Source organism: Mytilus galloprovincialis, chromosome 11 (genome assembly GCF_965363235.1).
Source record: "Mytilus galloprovincialis chromosome 11, xbMytGall1.hap1.1, whole genome shotgun sequence".
NCBI classification, from domain to species: Eukaryota; Metazoa; Mollusca; class Bivalvia; order Mytilida; family Mytilidae; genus Mytilus; species Mytilus galloprovincialis.
The window spans coordinates 2109928-2127636 of NC_134848.1; the positions used below are offsets into that span (position 1 = coordinate 2109928).

General features: G+C 32.6%; 2 protein-coding genes across 2 annotated transcripts in view; both read right to left on the reverse strand.

The window, feature by feature from the left end:
• Nucleotides 1-17709, reverse strand: part of LOC143051542 (uncharacterized) — a 241552-nt gene that overhangs the window by 177051 nt on the left and 46792 nt on the right. The gene's annotated exons all lie outside the window — the stretch shown is intronic.
• On the reverse strand, nucleotides 986-14845 carry LOC143051549 (uncharacterized). The gene is made up of 6 exons (XM_076224446.1): nucleotides 14563-14845; nucleotides 12800-13246; nucleotides 11462-11601; nucleotides 6017-7210; nucleotides 2615-3098; nucleotides 986-1535 (listed from the first exon to the last, which is right to left on the reverse strand). Exons 1-6 carry the CDS (start codon nucleotides 14789-14791, stop codon nucleotides 1468-1470), a joined length of 2562 nt encoding a protein of 853 aa, XP_076080561.1. The 5' UTR covers nucleotides 14792-14845; the 3' UTR covers nucleotides 986-1467.

The window sequence follows — 17709 nt, forward strand, 5'->3', positions numbered from 1 at the left end:
GACCTGCCTTATTCAGCTGCATTCCAAATTCATCAATTTACCAAAAGCGATTCAATTTAAAATGTCTTACCAATAGCGAATCCTCTAAAATTGACAAACATTTTAATCTGTCATAGACGCGATAACAATATATTATTGTAAGTATATTTGAAGAAAACTAGCAAGAACAATGCAAATTTGAAAACCTTGAAATTAAAGAGTAGGAAATCAAATTTGTTATCAATACACTCAAGTGAACATGGTGTTTTTATTGATTTTTGAGAAACTGTTTCACTTAACATTAAACATGTAATTCAATAACGGTCAAACTAAACGAGAAAAGATGTTATCTGATTACTACATTTGTAACATAATTGATGTGGTATACTCATATCAATAATACTAATGATGAAACAATTACAACACAGAAAAAGATAAACAGTTAAAAGTAAAAGTAATAATAATAGGTATACAGAATCTATAATAATAGGTATACAGAATCTATAATAATAGGTATACAGAGTCAATAATAACAGGTATACAGAATCAATAATAACAGGTATACAGAATCAACAATCATAGGTATACAGAATCAATAATAATAGGTATACAGAATCAATAATAATAGGTATACAGAATCAACAATAATAGGTAAACAGAATCAACAATAATAGGTTTACAGAATCAATACACAAATTGCATTAACTAAGAATATAATCAGATACAGTGTGCTTTTGACCTTAAGCCATAAATTCAGAAACGGTTAATGCCATAAACGACCCCGTTTATATAGTGTCTGGTCAATAACACATTGTGTAACGTATTTATCTTCGAATATCTTCACATAGTTGAATTTAGACGTTGTTATAATGACCTGAATGAAGCATTGACGTAATCTTTGGTTTCTGATGGACATATCTAGCTTACAGTTAAGAATCTAATTATACAAAAAAATCAAAATGCCTCCTATAGCAATTGTATGTCATAGATCGTTAATTTCACACGAAGCTTTCTTTCAATGATAAAACATATTGATGATTTAACTTTATGATTAAATACTATGTTTTAACTTATCTTGAAATACTAGTTAATATATTAAACACATTCGGCAGTTATATGCGCTTGTCCTAAGTCAGTAACTTACTGTTCGATGGATGTGGTTTGTTGGTTTGGTTCATATGTGTTTCTCTGTTATAAGACCTCGGTCGTCCTGTATGAATGGTTTTACACTAGAATTTGTAGTTTACTGATTGGTCTCCGCCGCGACTTCGTAATTTGATCTATAGTTAACTTGTATTACATTGGGACTCGAATGGAGAGTTTTCAAACCACATCTTCTTGTTTATATTTATTGTTTACCATTGACTTTTTTGTCAATTTAATTAGTAAATTATAGTTTGAGTAGTTCATTACATTTTTCTAATATGCGAATTTTTCACATATTCAATATTTATCCCATTGACTGCAAATGGTGTATACAAAAATGAATTAACAAATATCGTTCAAAGCATCAGATACCACACTATCGACAACTGCATGAATCTTTTCTATGAATCCTGAAAAATTTAAAAGACATTCTGTCAAAAAATCATGTGCAAAACGTGTTTACATCCGATACTTAGGTAATATAATGTACCTAATTAGAGTAAGATTCGTGTATCTTAACATGAAGAATAACTTAGTTGTGTCCGCTTTATCCAGATGATTTGTTGTATGTATCATTTTTCGTTTTAAGTTTGAATTGATGATGCAGACTTGGTTTAAGTATTTGTTTGATTTTTCCGGATGTTGTCATATGTTGTATGCATCTAAATGATGTTGTACTATATTTAAATCGTATACATAATATACATGTGTGAAGCATATTTACGTCGAAAGATACAATACAATAATTTAAAATATGTGAAATAGATCAACAAGGTATAAAACGCAAGTCGTAAATATCGATTTGTTTTCACTTTTACATTTTAAAGTCTTGATATATCTAATAGCTGTTTACGAACATTTGTTTTGATTAGGAGGTATTGTAATGGACACTTTCTTCATTGGCTGATATATTATACAAAATGTCACAAAAATAACAAGCACATCGTGCATACAAATGGTCAGGTGATCTAAATTCAGGGTTGATATATTTGGTTTTGCATACTTGCATTCCTATTTTTTTTTTCTGTATAAAACAAGCATTTTTCCAATAGTTTTTAAAAAGTGTCATCTGACGACACCGAAGGGAAAGGTGTTTTTTTTTGTTGGCTTCAAAGCATTGGTTACGCATCATGTAAATGTAACGGAATTTGATGAGACTGTTATTAAAGTGAGAGGGTTAGCGCTATAGAACTAGGTTTAATCCACCATTTTCTACATTTGAAAATGCCTGTACCAAGTCAGGAATATGACAGTTCTTGTTCATTCGTTTTTGATGCGTTTTGTTTTTTGATTTTGCCATGTGATTATGGACTTTCCAAATTGATTTTCCTCTGAGTTCAGTATTTTTGTGATTTTACTTTTTGCTGTTTTTTGTATTGATTTTTTACTGTTTTCCATCGATTTCTATGTGTATGTGGTGCTATCAGCCTTCCAAGATTCAGGATTGTTCCTGTACTTCAAACATGAAAAAAAATATCACTGCAGTTACCTGCTTTCATTCGTTCTTTTATCTCTTCAAAACTCCTTGTCTCTAATTCCATTTTCCTGATTTCGTCTAATCGTTTAACATAGGATTCACCTGCTGGATTGTTACGCTGATCAAATCTAGTTAGCATATCATGAACTATAGTGATAAGTGTTTGGTATCGTGTGTCATCTAATGCAAAGACAGAAGAATGCTGCATTTCATTTCTGATCACACGTATCCGTTGAATGTCGTCACCAATGGTATCTTCATTGGTAGGAATGTCGTCCACCTTTTCTATTTTCCTAAAGCCTTTACTTGGAAAGTTTATTTTTAAAGCACAATATTTCTTACACATTTCTGTTATGTCCAACTTTTTACGATCAAGTATTTCTCCAGTCTTTGTATCTAAGAATAAGCGATCGTATAAAACGCCTGATAATACCTCTAGAACTATCTTTGACATTCTGACGTAATTCTGTTCCTCACTACTTAATCTACCGGGAGCCTATAATATCAATGAAATATGTAATGATACAAACTAATGCTATATAATTGCAATCTATTAACAGCTAGTTAGACATACAAATATGGTCAAGGCAGTAAATACACCGGTACAGTGAAAAAGGATAGAACACAGAATTAATGATACACAGAAAATTCAATGTGACGTCAGAATATTCAAAATTACGTCAATTTTATTTGAATAATTAAAAAAAAAAAAAAAGATATACATATATATATCATTGCAAGCATGCGAGATTTGTACAAAGCACAATGTTCTTAAAGATAAACTAGAAGTATTTCCATTCAACAATTATTTAACAGTGGAGCATTTTTTTTTAAATGAGCTAGCTACGTAGTATGTTGTTCGACAAAGATAGATATTTAGGGGCTATTCAAAATGCTATGATATTCAACGCAACCAAGTAAACATGGCGTTCTCTTCAATTGATTGAAGATGCATTATTACATGCATTTCATTACTTCTGCCTTGAACATACATAAAACAACTCAGAATATAATAGCAACATACCGGTCAGTAGCATTTCTTTATTTTTCATATAGCATAGTATGATACGATCATAAACAAGTGAAATAGGATGGATAATTGTCTTTAAAATCACATTAATATTTTCGTTATACAGCGTTAATCCTGTAGACGGTCACATTAATTTTAGGAAAGCACTTAACATACATAAAAAGGAGGCACTTAAAAAAATTGTCAGGTGTGGGCGTGGAGCCTGTAGGCTGGCTGAAAATTATCTGAAAGTTCATTTCTGATTTCAAACATTTAAATAGATATAACTCAACTGTTTTACTTTCGCTTTTCGTGATATTTTCCGTGTCATGTTATTTCTTTATAACCTGGAACAGAAATATGAATCGATGAAGACCCTAGGGTAACCTGTTTTTTTTCGCAAATTGTTCTTTGATCTTAGAAAAGCTATTCATATATTTACAATGCAAACTTTATTTTATACGAATGTCCCACAAAAAAAGTAAAAAGTGTGTATGTTATTAGCTTCTCTCACATGTCGCATGCGATAACCTTTTGGTCACGTTTTATGTGTTGCGTCTGAATATGAATTATAACCCTCAATAGTGAATTAACAGGTTGAACAAATCCTCCTGAACAAACAGAACAAGGTGCTCCGCAGGGCGCCGCTTTATAGGACCCTAGTGGTTGAACCCTGAACAGTTGGGACAAATTTGGTCACAATATTCAAGCTTGATTCTGTCTGAATTTGGATTGTGATCAAATTTTTGACATAGTATAGGTTTTTGTCACAAAATTATTGTAGTCAAAGTTCCAACAAAAATTTAAAAAAAAAAGAAAGCCCTTCAAAAATGGTTAACAAAACATCCCCACCCCCCAAACTTTTTGAAACCCCCTTGGAGCAATAACCCTTAAACGCAAAACCATGCTTTCTATTGCAGTATTGAGTCTTGTAGTACAATTTCAGAGAGATCCAAACACTTTAACACCAGTTTTTGTCTTGGAACTAGAAGCATGCTTCTTTTTGGCCCTTTTTTGGCCCCTAATTCCTACATATTTTGGGCAATAAACCCAAAAACTATTCCGAACCTCCCCTTTGTTATTTGGTACATCGTGATACAATTTCTGAGAGATCAATACAATAACATATACGTAATGTCTTGAAACTAGTAAAATGCTTGTTTTGACCCCTTTTTAGACCCGTAATTCCTAAACTTTGGCCCCATAACCTCTAAAATGAATCAAAACCTTCTTCTTGCGGTTTTATACATTGTGGTATGATTTCAGAGCAATTGAAATACTTCTACACAAGTTATTATCCTGAAACTAGAAAAATGCTAGATTTAGGCCCCTTTTGGGCCCCTAATTCCTAATCAGTTAGAACCATCATCCCCAAAATCAATCCCAACCTTCCTTATGTGGTATTGAACCTTCTGAAAAAAAATCATGAAGATCTATTAACTTAAACTAAAGTTGTTATTCGGAAACCAATGTGTCTCCAGACGACCACGCAGACGACGCTGACGACATCATACCATTATACGATCCCAAAAATGTGTTTGGGTTTTATAAAAAGAAGACACAAGACCTTTTTATATTCAAGTTTATTAATGAAAACTCTGTCTCTGATCGGAAGACGGTTAGGTGAGCTTTACATTATAAGTCATAGTGTGGATTACGCAAATGTTTGAAGTTGGTCAGGTTTTGCGTACATTTCCTGTAAAACAAAAGGTTTTTTTTCTCATAAAGTTGATGTGCTTACCTCAGTTTTAGTTTGTAACACGGATCTGTTTGCTCTCAATAGATCTATGACTTTCGAACAGCGGTATACTACTGTTGCCTTTATTTGACTGACACATTTAAAAATACTACGGATTTTCTTATTCCAGGCATAGATTACCTTAATCATATTTGGCACAACTTTTTGGAATTTTGGATCATTAATGCTCTTTAACTTTGTACTTGTTCGGCTTTATAAATATTTTGACATGAGCGTCACTGATGAGTCTCAAGTAGACGAAACGCGCATCTGGCGTACTAAATTATAATCCTGGAACTTTTGATAACTAATTAGACAAAGTCGATCTCAAAAACTTAACTATCTTTACTGATACAAAAAAGTAAGATACAAAATGACAAGCGGTTAATTTACCAAACAACACGTGCATTTCTGTGAAGAAAACAAAATCACGCGCGATTTTGTGAATGGAACTGATAGTAGATCCTTACGTTGTACAGACGCGCATATCAATTGCGAATAGACCCAATACTTTTATCTTTATCACAACCAGTCCACACTGATACTGACATTAGCAACAAGTACACATCAAAGGAATAAATATACAAATTACCAATAATTCGGTTTCATTGTGTCACAAATATATGCCCACTAAATTAAAATAATCTAAAGCAAATAGAAACATTACCTTTGATTTATCACCAGACCAATAGTCTTTATATTTATGAGTTGTCGCATGTTCTTCGCAATAATATTTTTTCCCATCATCTACTTGATCAAATTCATGGAATCCTGTGTCAAAGGAGAAACTGGTAGTCTCACACTTCCATTTTTTCTCGAAAGATACCATTTTCAACTTGTATCGCGTGTTGATAATTCTGTTGATTTCTCTTTCGAAAATTTTTAAAACTGCTTGGTTAACCTCTGTATCTACTTCATCCCATTGCCATACTTGCAGCTGAATCATATGACTACTCTTTGCTAATACAAATTTTGCACAGCCAGTTCTGTCAATATTGAATACACAACAATCCTTGAAGAGACCTATCTCGCCCTTTACCACTGCTAGAGGATATTCTCGTAGACAAGAGACAATCAGATTGCTGATTAGATACGGCGGTAAAAAACTAAAGACAAAACACAAACATGTAGATTTGCTAGCATTTGGAACGTTAAACAATACATCAATATCCTTAATTTTTAATGTTTGAAGCATGCATGGAACATAAAAAACACTATGCTCCCTTTGTATATTTCCACTTTCCGTCAGTAGCAATGGATAGATGATAATGTCAAACTTTTCGATTACTTCCAGTATATGCTCTTTATGAATCCTCATGTCTGCTGTTTGTTTCTTGAATATTTCTTCCAATAGCTTAGAATCCATCTTTCCTGTTTGTTTGAAGTTGTTCCATTGTAAGTGTGGTAATTCCAGTTGAAACTGCTGGGCTGTAACAATGCATGTAAAGGCATTTGCTAACCATTGGGGATCAAGTATGATGTATGACGGAATGTCTTCAAAAAATATCACGTTACCTATTTCATGTTGATACCTAAGAAAGAGATGAATCTCCTTGTCATCAGTTATCGGAAGTGGTATTTTCTCACCTAGTTCTTTTACTCTTTCAAAAGAAATTATTTGTTTTCCGATCGTAAGTTCAGAGTTGATGGCTTTTTCCATCTGAATAAATTTAACAGGGTATTCTCGATTCCAATTTGCGCTACTCTTTGCTGTGGCAAATATATCATTCCTCAATTTTCCAAAAGCATCTTCTTCATCCTCTGTGTTGGATATCAGGTGAATTGATCTCAGGTGAAGCTTGGAATCTTTAAATATTTTATCAGTGTAGGATTCGAGACGTTTTCTGCTTTGTTCTTCGTCCTTTCGCAAAAACAAAAACAGTGTTATTGTATTATTTCATTATCATTTAACTTAAACAGTCGTAGATACATGATTTCTTATGAGATGCAGTCTTCACGATGAAGTATTAAATCTACAGGTCCAGAGCTGATTTTTTTATTTTTTTAGTTAGATTCTGTTGGCCTGTAGATATGATTTTTACAGGCCTGAGTGCAATTAATTCTACTAGCCTGGGCTGCCAGGGCTGCCAGTCAGCGTGAAGACTGGAGATGTTTTTGGCTGTCAGTAACTATTACTATTCTCATATCTGTACTTTTCTGTGTCTTTTTTCTAGAGCGGATGTATAAATACTCTGGCTTTCGTAAATTGTTATGATATAATTTAGACTGTTAGTTTTCGCATTGAATTGTTTCATGTTTCCAATCGGGATGTTTTTTTAAGCCGGCTATATGGTATGGGTTTTTCATCTGTTAACCCACCAAGGGCATCTGAGAATAATCACCGTTTTTCAGAGGGGTTCATGTTGCTCAGTTTTAATTTTCCTATGAACATTGTGTTCTGTATACTGTTGGGTTTTTAATGATAGTTTTTATTTTTTATATTCATAAAGAATCGAACACTGGGGTAAAGTTTGTTACCATTTAAGAACGGAAGTTGACAAAATAAAGAATGAGTGATAAAACACTACTTATTGAAATTAGCAGACACAAAAACATGCTAAGAGAAACCAGATGCTCCGCAGAGCGCAGCTTTAAATGACCGCAGAGGTCGAACCCTGAACATTTGGGGAAATATGAAAACAACATTCAAACTTGATACAGCTCTGAATTTGGATTAAGATTAAATACATGACACATAATGAATGTGGTCTAAGAACTTAAACTTTTTTTTTCTTATTGGCCCCTAATTCCCAAACTGTTGGGACCAAAACTTCCAAAATAAATCCCAACCTTCCTTTTATGGTCATAAACCTTGTGTTTAAATTTCATAGACTTCTATTCACTTATACTAAAGTTATAGTGCGAAAACCAAAAGTCTTCGGACGCAGACGACGACGCCAACGTGATATCAATATACGACCAAAAAAATTTATTTTTTTGCGGTCGTATAAAAAGTGTATATAGTAATTGTAAAAATCAAATTGATGGTGAACATAAATCCGTTCTGTCTAGTGACTTGAATAATAACAATTTTGACAAATAAGGAAATGTTGATAACCTGTATTGACTTGTTAAACACTAGTTTTCTTTACTATGTGTCAATGTATAGGCATTAGAAACGTTCAAGTTAAAATGAAATATTTGGATCACAGTTCTCTACTGTAAAGATTTTTAAAGGTAATATCGAGTGATTGAAACCTAAGGACGCTACTACATAACAGAAGACCATTCATTCAAATATGCATATAATATGACTCATCGAAGTTTAGATATGGTTCCTATGGTCATGACCCCAACATTATTTAAGACCGAGAGGTTATAAAGTTTCTGACAAAAGGACCAAAATATCGTCCACGGTCGAAAATAAATTGAGAACAGTGTCCTCAGGCTATTAAAGATGCTCTATAATCCTATTTTAAAAATTGTTGTAAACGGAAGAAATCTGACAAAAAGTCACTTGATTTAAATAAATGTATGAATACTGTTTATATTCGCAAATCACCCTTCAATTTTTTGTTTTAAATAAATAAAAGTGTAAGTAATACGCCCCTTTTCTTGGACTAAAAACAAAATTTAAGGTCTATCAAAACTTTTTGTGTACATATTAGTCGAAAAAGCATTCAGCATTGTGGTGGTGGTATGAAGTAAATACTACACGGAAATCATTAAGAATGAAATTTGCCTTCAACTTCATTCAAGGCCGTACGCTCCAAATAGAGTCATATACTAAATAACTATGTCACTACCACAGCACAGCTTAAGGCCTCCTCGAGACATTTGAAGGTTCCCACTATGTATTGGTTACCTAAACTACAAAAAAACGGTAAAATATCTTTTCATTTCGGCCTCTTGTAAGTGATCTACTACTAATCTTTCTGGCGAGTTCCTTAACTATTATCAAAGAACATTTCATTAAATTTTGTAATATCATATGAAAACAGTGGAGGAATTGACCATTTTAGAGTGTAAAAGATTCTTCAGATTTTTTAGATAAATTACGTGCTTTTGGTGGTTCTGTTGATTTGGTTGTCAGTTTTGACTTTTTCACTCTTTATACTTCACTTCCACACACTCTTATCAAACAAAAGTTTTCACTATTTTCACATAATTCCTTAACTGTTGGGATCTTAACTCCCAAAATCAATCCTTATAAAAAAGAAGATGTGGTTTTATTGCCAATTAGACAACTATCCACAAAAGACTAAAATGACAACTATAGGTAACCGTACGGCCTTTAACAATGAACAAAGCCCATACCTTACCTTACTTTTGTGTTCATAAACCTTGTGTTTAAATTTCATTGATTTCTATTTACTTATACCAAAGTTATCGTTCGAAAACCAAGAATAATGCTTATTTGGGCCCTTTGGCCCCTAATTCCTTAACAGTTGGAATCAAAACTCCCAAAATCAATCCCAACCTTCCTTTTGTGGTCATAAACCTTGTGTCAAAATTTCAAAGATTTCTATTTAAACTAAAGTTATAGTGCGAAAACCAAGAAATTGCTTATTTGGGCCCTTTTTGGCCCCTAATTCCAAAACTGTTGGGACCAAAACTTCCATAATCAATCCCAACCTTCCCTTTGTGGTCATAAACCTTGGTTTTTAATTTTATAGATTTCTATTCACTTAAACTAAAGTTATAGTGCGAAAACCAAAAGTCTTCGGACGAAAACGACGCCAACGTGATACCAATATACGACCAAAAATTTTCAATTGTTGCGGTCGTATATAAACGACAATCAGCATTGACGAGCATGACTGTCATTACAGAAAAAGATATACATTGTTACCAATATGACAAAGGTGCATATTCGTACAGTAAAATGAAATGGATATTATACAATAGAATCGTTCTATATAATAGTGTTCTTATCCCGGGCATAATACAATGCCGTATTTAGCAAAACCTTTTCAACTTTTGATCTTCAGTGCTGTACAACTTTGTACTTTTTTCACTTTCGATCTTGTATATCTGGGCGTTATGTATTCGGGTATAGTTTTCTGTAATTAGTTTTTACTTCAGTTTCATTATGTATATCTCTTTCATATTCATTTGTTAAAATTTACTGTTTGCAATAGTGTGAATTGTTTTATATAATATGAATGTTCTTATCCTGGGCATACAAACAATGCCGTATTTGGCAAAACCTTTTCAACTTTTGATCTTCAGTGCTGTACAATTTTGTATTTTTTTCGTCACTGGTGAGTCTCGTGTGGAATAGACGCGTTTTTGGCGTTTTGAATTTTAAACCTGATGCTTTTTGGTATCTATTAATCATGCTTTTCTTTGTCTAATATGTTCTGCTTTTTATTTGTATTGTAGTCCTGTAATATTTTGTTTTCATTTCAATGTTATATTTAACTGTGCCATTAAAGTGCGAGGTTTGGCATGCCTTAAAACCAGGTTCAACCCACCACTTTTATTCCCCTTTAAAAGTGTCCTGTACCAAGTCAGGAAGATGGCCATTGTTATAATATTGTTCGTTTCTGTGTGTGTGTTGCATTTTAACGTTAAGTCGTTTCTGTTTTCTCTTATTTTTGAGATAAGACGTGGCACGGTACTTGTCTATCCCATATTCATGTATTTGTTTTTGATGTTATATTTGTTATTCTCGTGGTGTATTGTCTGTTGCTTGGTCCGTTTCTGTGTGCTGTTGCGTTTCGGTGTTGTGTCGTTGTTCTCCTCTTATATTTAATGCGTTTCCCTCGGTTTTGGTTTGTTGCCCCGATTTTGTTTTTTGTCCATGGATTTATGAGTTTTGAACAGCGGTATACTACTGTTGTCTTTCTTTATACAATCTAGACTGAAACAATTTCCCTAGTTTCTATTTAAACTGCGCTCTAACGTAACATTGAATCAGCGATTTATAAACAAACAGTTATACGTGTAAGACGTCGTGGCAAACTTGATCTCATCGTATCTTTTAGATCCGATACATTGGTGAAGTATTTCCAATGTCCATAGTCTAAACTTAACTAGAATACCATTTTTATACGAACACAAGTTAAAATTACCTAAATATTTTCTAAGGCGCAAATTCAGTCGTCAAGTTTTTATAAACAGAGACTAAACTAACATGTCTACTCCATTGTTACTTTGATATAAATACCTGAAATTTGTCCTTGTGTGTACCAATTGCAATAACTGGTGGATCTAGAAGGTTTTGAGCTCCTTCGAGCAATACAGCTTCAGTTTTGTCATTTATGCTTCCATAACAATGTATTGTATCCATCCAGAAATTGAATGTGCCTGTGATGAAAGACAAATTAATATTTAAATATTTCGGTGGATGACTGCACTTGAAATGTGTCTGAAGAATATAATTACTTCATTTAATAAAAAAATATATAATGATTTATCCTGCAGACCGTTATAATATTGCAAGTAAAAAATATCACTATTTAAATCAGTGTTTAAAAAGAGGCGAAAGTTACACACGGACAAATCAAAATTCATCAATCAAAAAGAAAGCGATAACGATCGGGCAGATAAAAAAACCCAAAGAAAAGACAAAAGTATGCACAACATTATATAGAACACAATCGAGAGAACTAAATGAACCTTGCATAAATCAGGGTTGAATCGAGGTGCTCAAGAAGGGTACGCAGCATATCCTTTATCACATGTATCACCCGTCTTGTTGTTTGTGGTAGGTACAAATTCGGCGATAAGTCTCACTTGTAGGTCAGAGTCGACGTAAATAGAACGATATGCTGGTAACTACAAACGGAACATGTCTATGGTAATCTGTGGTAATAAAGCCAATTTGATGATGGAGTCCGTAAATTTTCCATGTACAGAAAGCAAAACGCTATACATTAATAAAACGCATTGCGGGGCGCAGCTTGATAAGAGCGAAGAGGTCGAACCCTAAACAGTTTGGGCAAAAATCGACACTTCATTCATTCAAGCTTGATACAGATCTGAATTTGGATTCTGATTAAATATTTGACACATATGTATAAAGCTTTCTAAAAATATTTTTTTTAGAAGGGATAATTTCAACTGCACCTCTTTGACACTTGGCTTGATAGCTTTTTTGTGAGCAGCAACCTTCTTATAAGGACATCATGATAGGAAATACAAGTCCTAGAATATTGTAACAAATTTGGAGATATATACTTCATCGGAAGACACTGCTAGAATGTTGCTACATAGAAAATGAAAGAATAATTGGGAAGCTGAAGTCACCTCTTTTGTTAGAACTTTTGTTTTCATCCGATCCTCATTGTCAATTTCTAGATGCAAGTCAAGATAGTGAATGGCTATAATAAATGAAACATGAAAAGTAGTGTCGTTTAGAGCAAATAATAAAAATCATTTAACAAAAAAGCCACGTATTAAAATTTGCTGTCTTAAATTTTTAGCTTCATTGTTTTTATATGAACTGAACATCAAGAATAATTCGTATCTAGGTTTAATATAATTATATCTTGACTTTACAAACCGTAGGATACTGTGTCATCTATGTCATGTAAATTTGCTACGACAAGAAAAATTGCTTCTGAATTCAAAAACGTTTGATGTGTGTTGTAATACTCAATGTCACCAGCAAAATCCCACACTGTTAAATTTGCATAGCCGTCTTCGTCTTGTAAGTCTACAGCAGATTCGATTATGCTTAACAGCTCATCCTTTGCCAGTTTAGACAACGGCGATTCTGTAATCTCCGGATAAGCAAACTGATAATTCATTTTTGCATGTTTGGGTTGAGGTTCTTCGTCATGTTCAATATTTTTGCTGATTGTGCCCTTATTATCATCTGTTAATATCTGATCTGATGAAGATATCTCCAATACGTCATGCTTTGGTTTTTCTTTATCTTGATGTAACTCTTTGACAATTGACTGCAACATTCTATTGTTGATACTTGTTTCTTTCACTAATCTTGTATCTACAAAAAAATAGTAAAAAGTGTTCATAGTATTGAAGAAATCTATGGAAGTTATGATTAAACTTCACCTATTTCATATGTTATACAATAAAGAAACAATAAAGAAAATCACGTCCACCCCTTTCTCAGAAACTAAACACATAAAACAATAATCTGTTAAGGCAACAGGTCAATCATTATCAAGAAAAAAGTAAATTAACAAAAATACCGAACTATGAGGAAAATTCAAAACGGAAAGTCCGTATTCAAATGGCAAAATCAAAGCTTAAACACATCAAACGAATAAGGGTATCTGCATTTAAAAAATATAGATATCAATAACATTTTATTTCATATGAAACCTTTACAGTAACAACTATCGCAGTAATTGAAATAATGAAATTACAGTAGACATAAAGTATTTGCTAAAGGATTAAATTGCCATATACAACACTCAATCCAGACATCCATCTGATTAGACATCCATCTGATTAGACATCCATATGTTCATTTAGTTTTTTTGAGCTGATTGGATTGTATTCTTGAGAACAATTTTTAATAAGACGTTGAAGATCATATAAACATGAAATGCAGGCACTAAAAATTTATTAAAAAAACATCCTAAGGCCGTAAAAAAAGAATAGGTTTGTTTGCCCAAACCCTACCTACTTAGAAAAAAAAAAGCTGCCTACTCAAATTCTTGTATTGTCCTGATTTGAAGAAGTTTTTTTTAATCAGATAGGCATGGAAACTAATAAACAATAAACATCCGATAGGTAAATTTCTTTAAAAAAAATAATATGCATATATACCTACCCACTGTCTCAACCTTGGGTAGGATTTGGGTAAACCAAAATATTTTTAATTGTGGCCTAATTACACAGCTTTGTAAGTCTCAAGCATAAAAGAGTACACTGGAAAACAGTATAATTATAAAAAAAAATAACATTTTTACATATAATAAAACATATAATAAAACGGATGCTAGGATAAGTTTACATAAGCATAGTTATTTTTGCGAAGAAAATTATTTTGTGATAATGTAGTAGAGATCATTAGTCTGTATTTTAGTTTAAATTACATCTAACATGCCTATCTTTAATTCCATTAATTAAATATTGAATATTCGTATTAGGTCTGAGACATACGGTTCATACTAGGGTCTAGCAAAAATGTGTTTCCAAGAATTGAAAAATAAAAAAAAAGAGTAAATACGTAAAAACATCATACACAGAACTTTAAAAAAAATTATGTTTACTATGTTTTAGTTTTTCTATGATAACTTTGCAATAAATAAAACATGTAAAACGAGAGTGAGAAAAAAATCGCATATTTACCTAACACTTTATTCCATTCCCAGTTACTTAGATTTATTCGACATCTCCGCCGATGAATTTCTATACCATTTGTGCTCTTTACGCTTTGTAACTCCTCCCCGAACAATCTTCGTACTAAGGAAGTCTTTCCAACAGATTTTTTTCCAACAATTATTAAATTTATATCCCGTCTTCTTTCTGAACCCGATTCAAGGGCGTTCAGATAAATGGCAATCGACTCATGATCCATCTTTTTTATTTGTTCTGGTATTTTGCTGTCTGAAATGTAAATAAATAAATGTGTATCCTAAAAAGTCATTAGTAAGAGGTCATACTCGTCTACTGATTTAGACATATTAGGTCTGAGACATACAGTTCATACTAGTCTCAATCGAGTTATGAATTTCGAACAGCGGTATCCTACTGTTGCCTTTATGATTATGTTGACGAGGGGTCGAAATTAGCACTGATCCGGTGGTCAGGGACCAGTAGAATTTGTGTCGGACCAGTATATTTTGTCACCTGGTGGTCCGGCGGACCAGTAGAAATTTGTCGATAAAATCCCTGATTGCATTTTTTTTACAAAACAATTTACCTGCGAAATCAATTACATGGTACTGGAGGTACTAAGTATTACAATTGATTAAGTTTTTATTAATATCGAGGTTGCGCGTCCTTCACGACAACAGAAAATGTGGAAATTTTTTAAATGAGTCAAATCGACGGAAAAAATAAAATAAAACCAGATGCGACCGCAGAGGTTGAACCCTGAACGGTTGGGGCAAGTATGGACACAACATTCAAGCTGGATTCAGCTCTAAATTTGGATTGTGATTAAATAGTCGACATAGCATAGGTTTCTGACACAGAATGAATGTGTTAAAATGAACTTAAAATTTTTGTTTTCTCTTAGAGCAATTCACTATGCTGTTGAATATTAATCCTCTCAAAAAAATGTTTGAAGAAATTTTCTTTTTTATTTATGAAATTTCAAATGAGAAAAATTGAACCCAATTTTTTTAATCACATCCCCCTTTCCCTTATTCCTAAACTAATCTCAATTAAAATTTCTAATGGAGTTTGCAACAATAACTACTCATTTAAATACATCATAAAATATTAAGATGTAAAAAAACTGCTTGTTATCACTGAATGGTAAAGATTATTTTAATTTATCAGTTGGTAGTAAAAAGTGAATATACATTGTATATTGTATATAACAAAGATTTAAGTTGATTCTGGACAAAGAAAGATAACTCCAATTAAAAAAAAATCTTGCTATTGCACAATATTTTGCAATTAGATATTTCTTGCTTACTATTCTGGACAAAGAAAGATAACTCTAATTAAAAAAAAATTGCTATTTCACAATATTGTGCAATTAGATATTTCTTGCCATTGCGCAATACTGTGCAATTGAAAAGACTTGCTATTGCACAATACTTAATATAATAATTTTAGATCCTGATTTGGACCAACTTGAAAACTGGGCCCATAATCAAAAATCTAAGTACGTTTTTGGATTCAGCATATCAAAGAACCCCAAGATTTCAATTTTTGTTTAAATCAGACTAAGTTTAATTTTGGACCCTTTGGACTTTAGTGTAGACCAATTTGAAAACAGGACCAAAAATGAAGAATCTACATAACACAGTTAGATTTGGTATATCAAAGAACCCCATTTATTAAATTTTTGATGAAATCAAACAAAGTTTAATTTTGGACCCCGATTTGGACCAACTTGAAAACTGGGCCAATAATCAAGAATCTAAGTACATTTTTAGATTCAGCATATCAAAGAACCTACCTGATTCATTTTTTGTCAAAATCAAACTAAGTTTAATTTTGGACCCTTTGGACCAGGGATGGGGTAATTAAAAATGTAATGGTAATTAAGTGTAATGCATTACAATTTTCCATGTAATTGAATGTAATGTGTAATTGAGCATTTTTTTAATTACATGTAATGGTAATTTAATTAATTACATTGAATCAAAGAGCTGATAGCTCTGAGGTGGAAGAAGGTGAATAAAAGGTAACATGAATTACCACAAAAGCAGCCCCACTTACCAAGGCTGCTTTGATCCATTATCGTTATGATGTATTTTTTTTTCCTTCAAACAAGAAAAGGTCATAAGTACATAGATTTCCCATCCGTACAATCATTTTCTATGTTCAGTGGACTGTGAAAATTAGGTAAAATCTTTAAATTGGCAGGAAAATTAAGAAGATCATATCATAAGGAACACATGTGCACTAAGTTTCAAGTTGATTGGATTTCAACTTCATCAAAAACTACCTCGACCATAAACTTTATAACCAGAAGCAGGACGAATGGACAGACCAGAAAACATAATGCCCATAAATGGAGCAAAAAAATAGTAAGGCTTGTTACATACCTGCCAACTTTTGAAAGTTCCCATAGGGGTTTTTAGTGCACAACAACAATTTTATGGTTACAATTTTAAGCGAAGTATTTTGCACGATCTGGATTGTCTAGAAAAAGTGTCATATTTGTATGATGAACTTACATGCCTTTTTCTTAAGTCTGTTTGCATGATTCTAGTTATTAAATCGGTAGAAGAGATGAAGCCAGCAGATCAGTGTTTATTTTCTTGCGTAAGAATATTAGATGCTTGTTGAAATTTCCAATTTTGAATTATGCACACAAAGATGGACCTTTAACAGGTTGGGAACAACACTCCAAATGAGGGGTAACCTTACTGGAAGAACATTACAACCCACTTAAAAATGAGCACATTTTTATTCATATTATTTGATGAAACTTTCCCCCAAGAACAATGCATCTATTAAGTACTAAATGGTCAAAATATGTCAAAAGAATTTTCTGTTGTTTCTAAACTTATATCTTCTTTATTAACTTGACCCCTCATTTAGAAAAGTTGTTCCAAATATAAGAATTTTCCCACTTTTGAGTTTAATAAAAATCTTAAAAATGTTCTTTCTTTTTTTCAACAGTAAAATGACCCCTTGTTTTAGGAACAGTCCCTTATTTAAGGGACACCACTCATAATTAGGGGGGGTGGGGTCCCAACCTGAATACAAAAATAAAATATGTTACCAGATTTTGCGTTTTGGCATTTTGACTTTACTGATTAACTTTGAAACTTAATAATAGATTTAGAAAGATTTTTGGAAATTATTTCT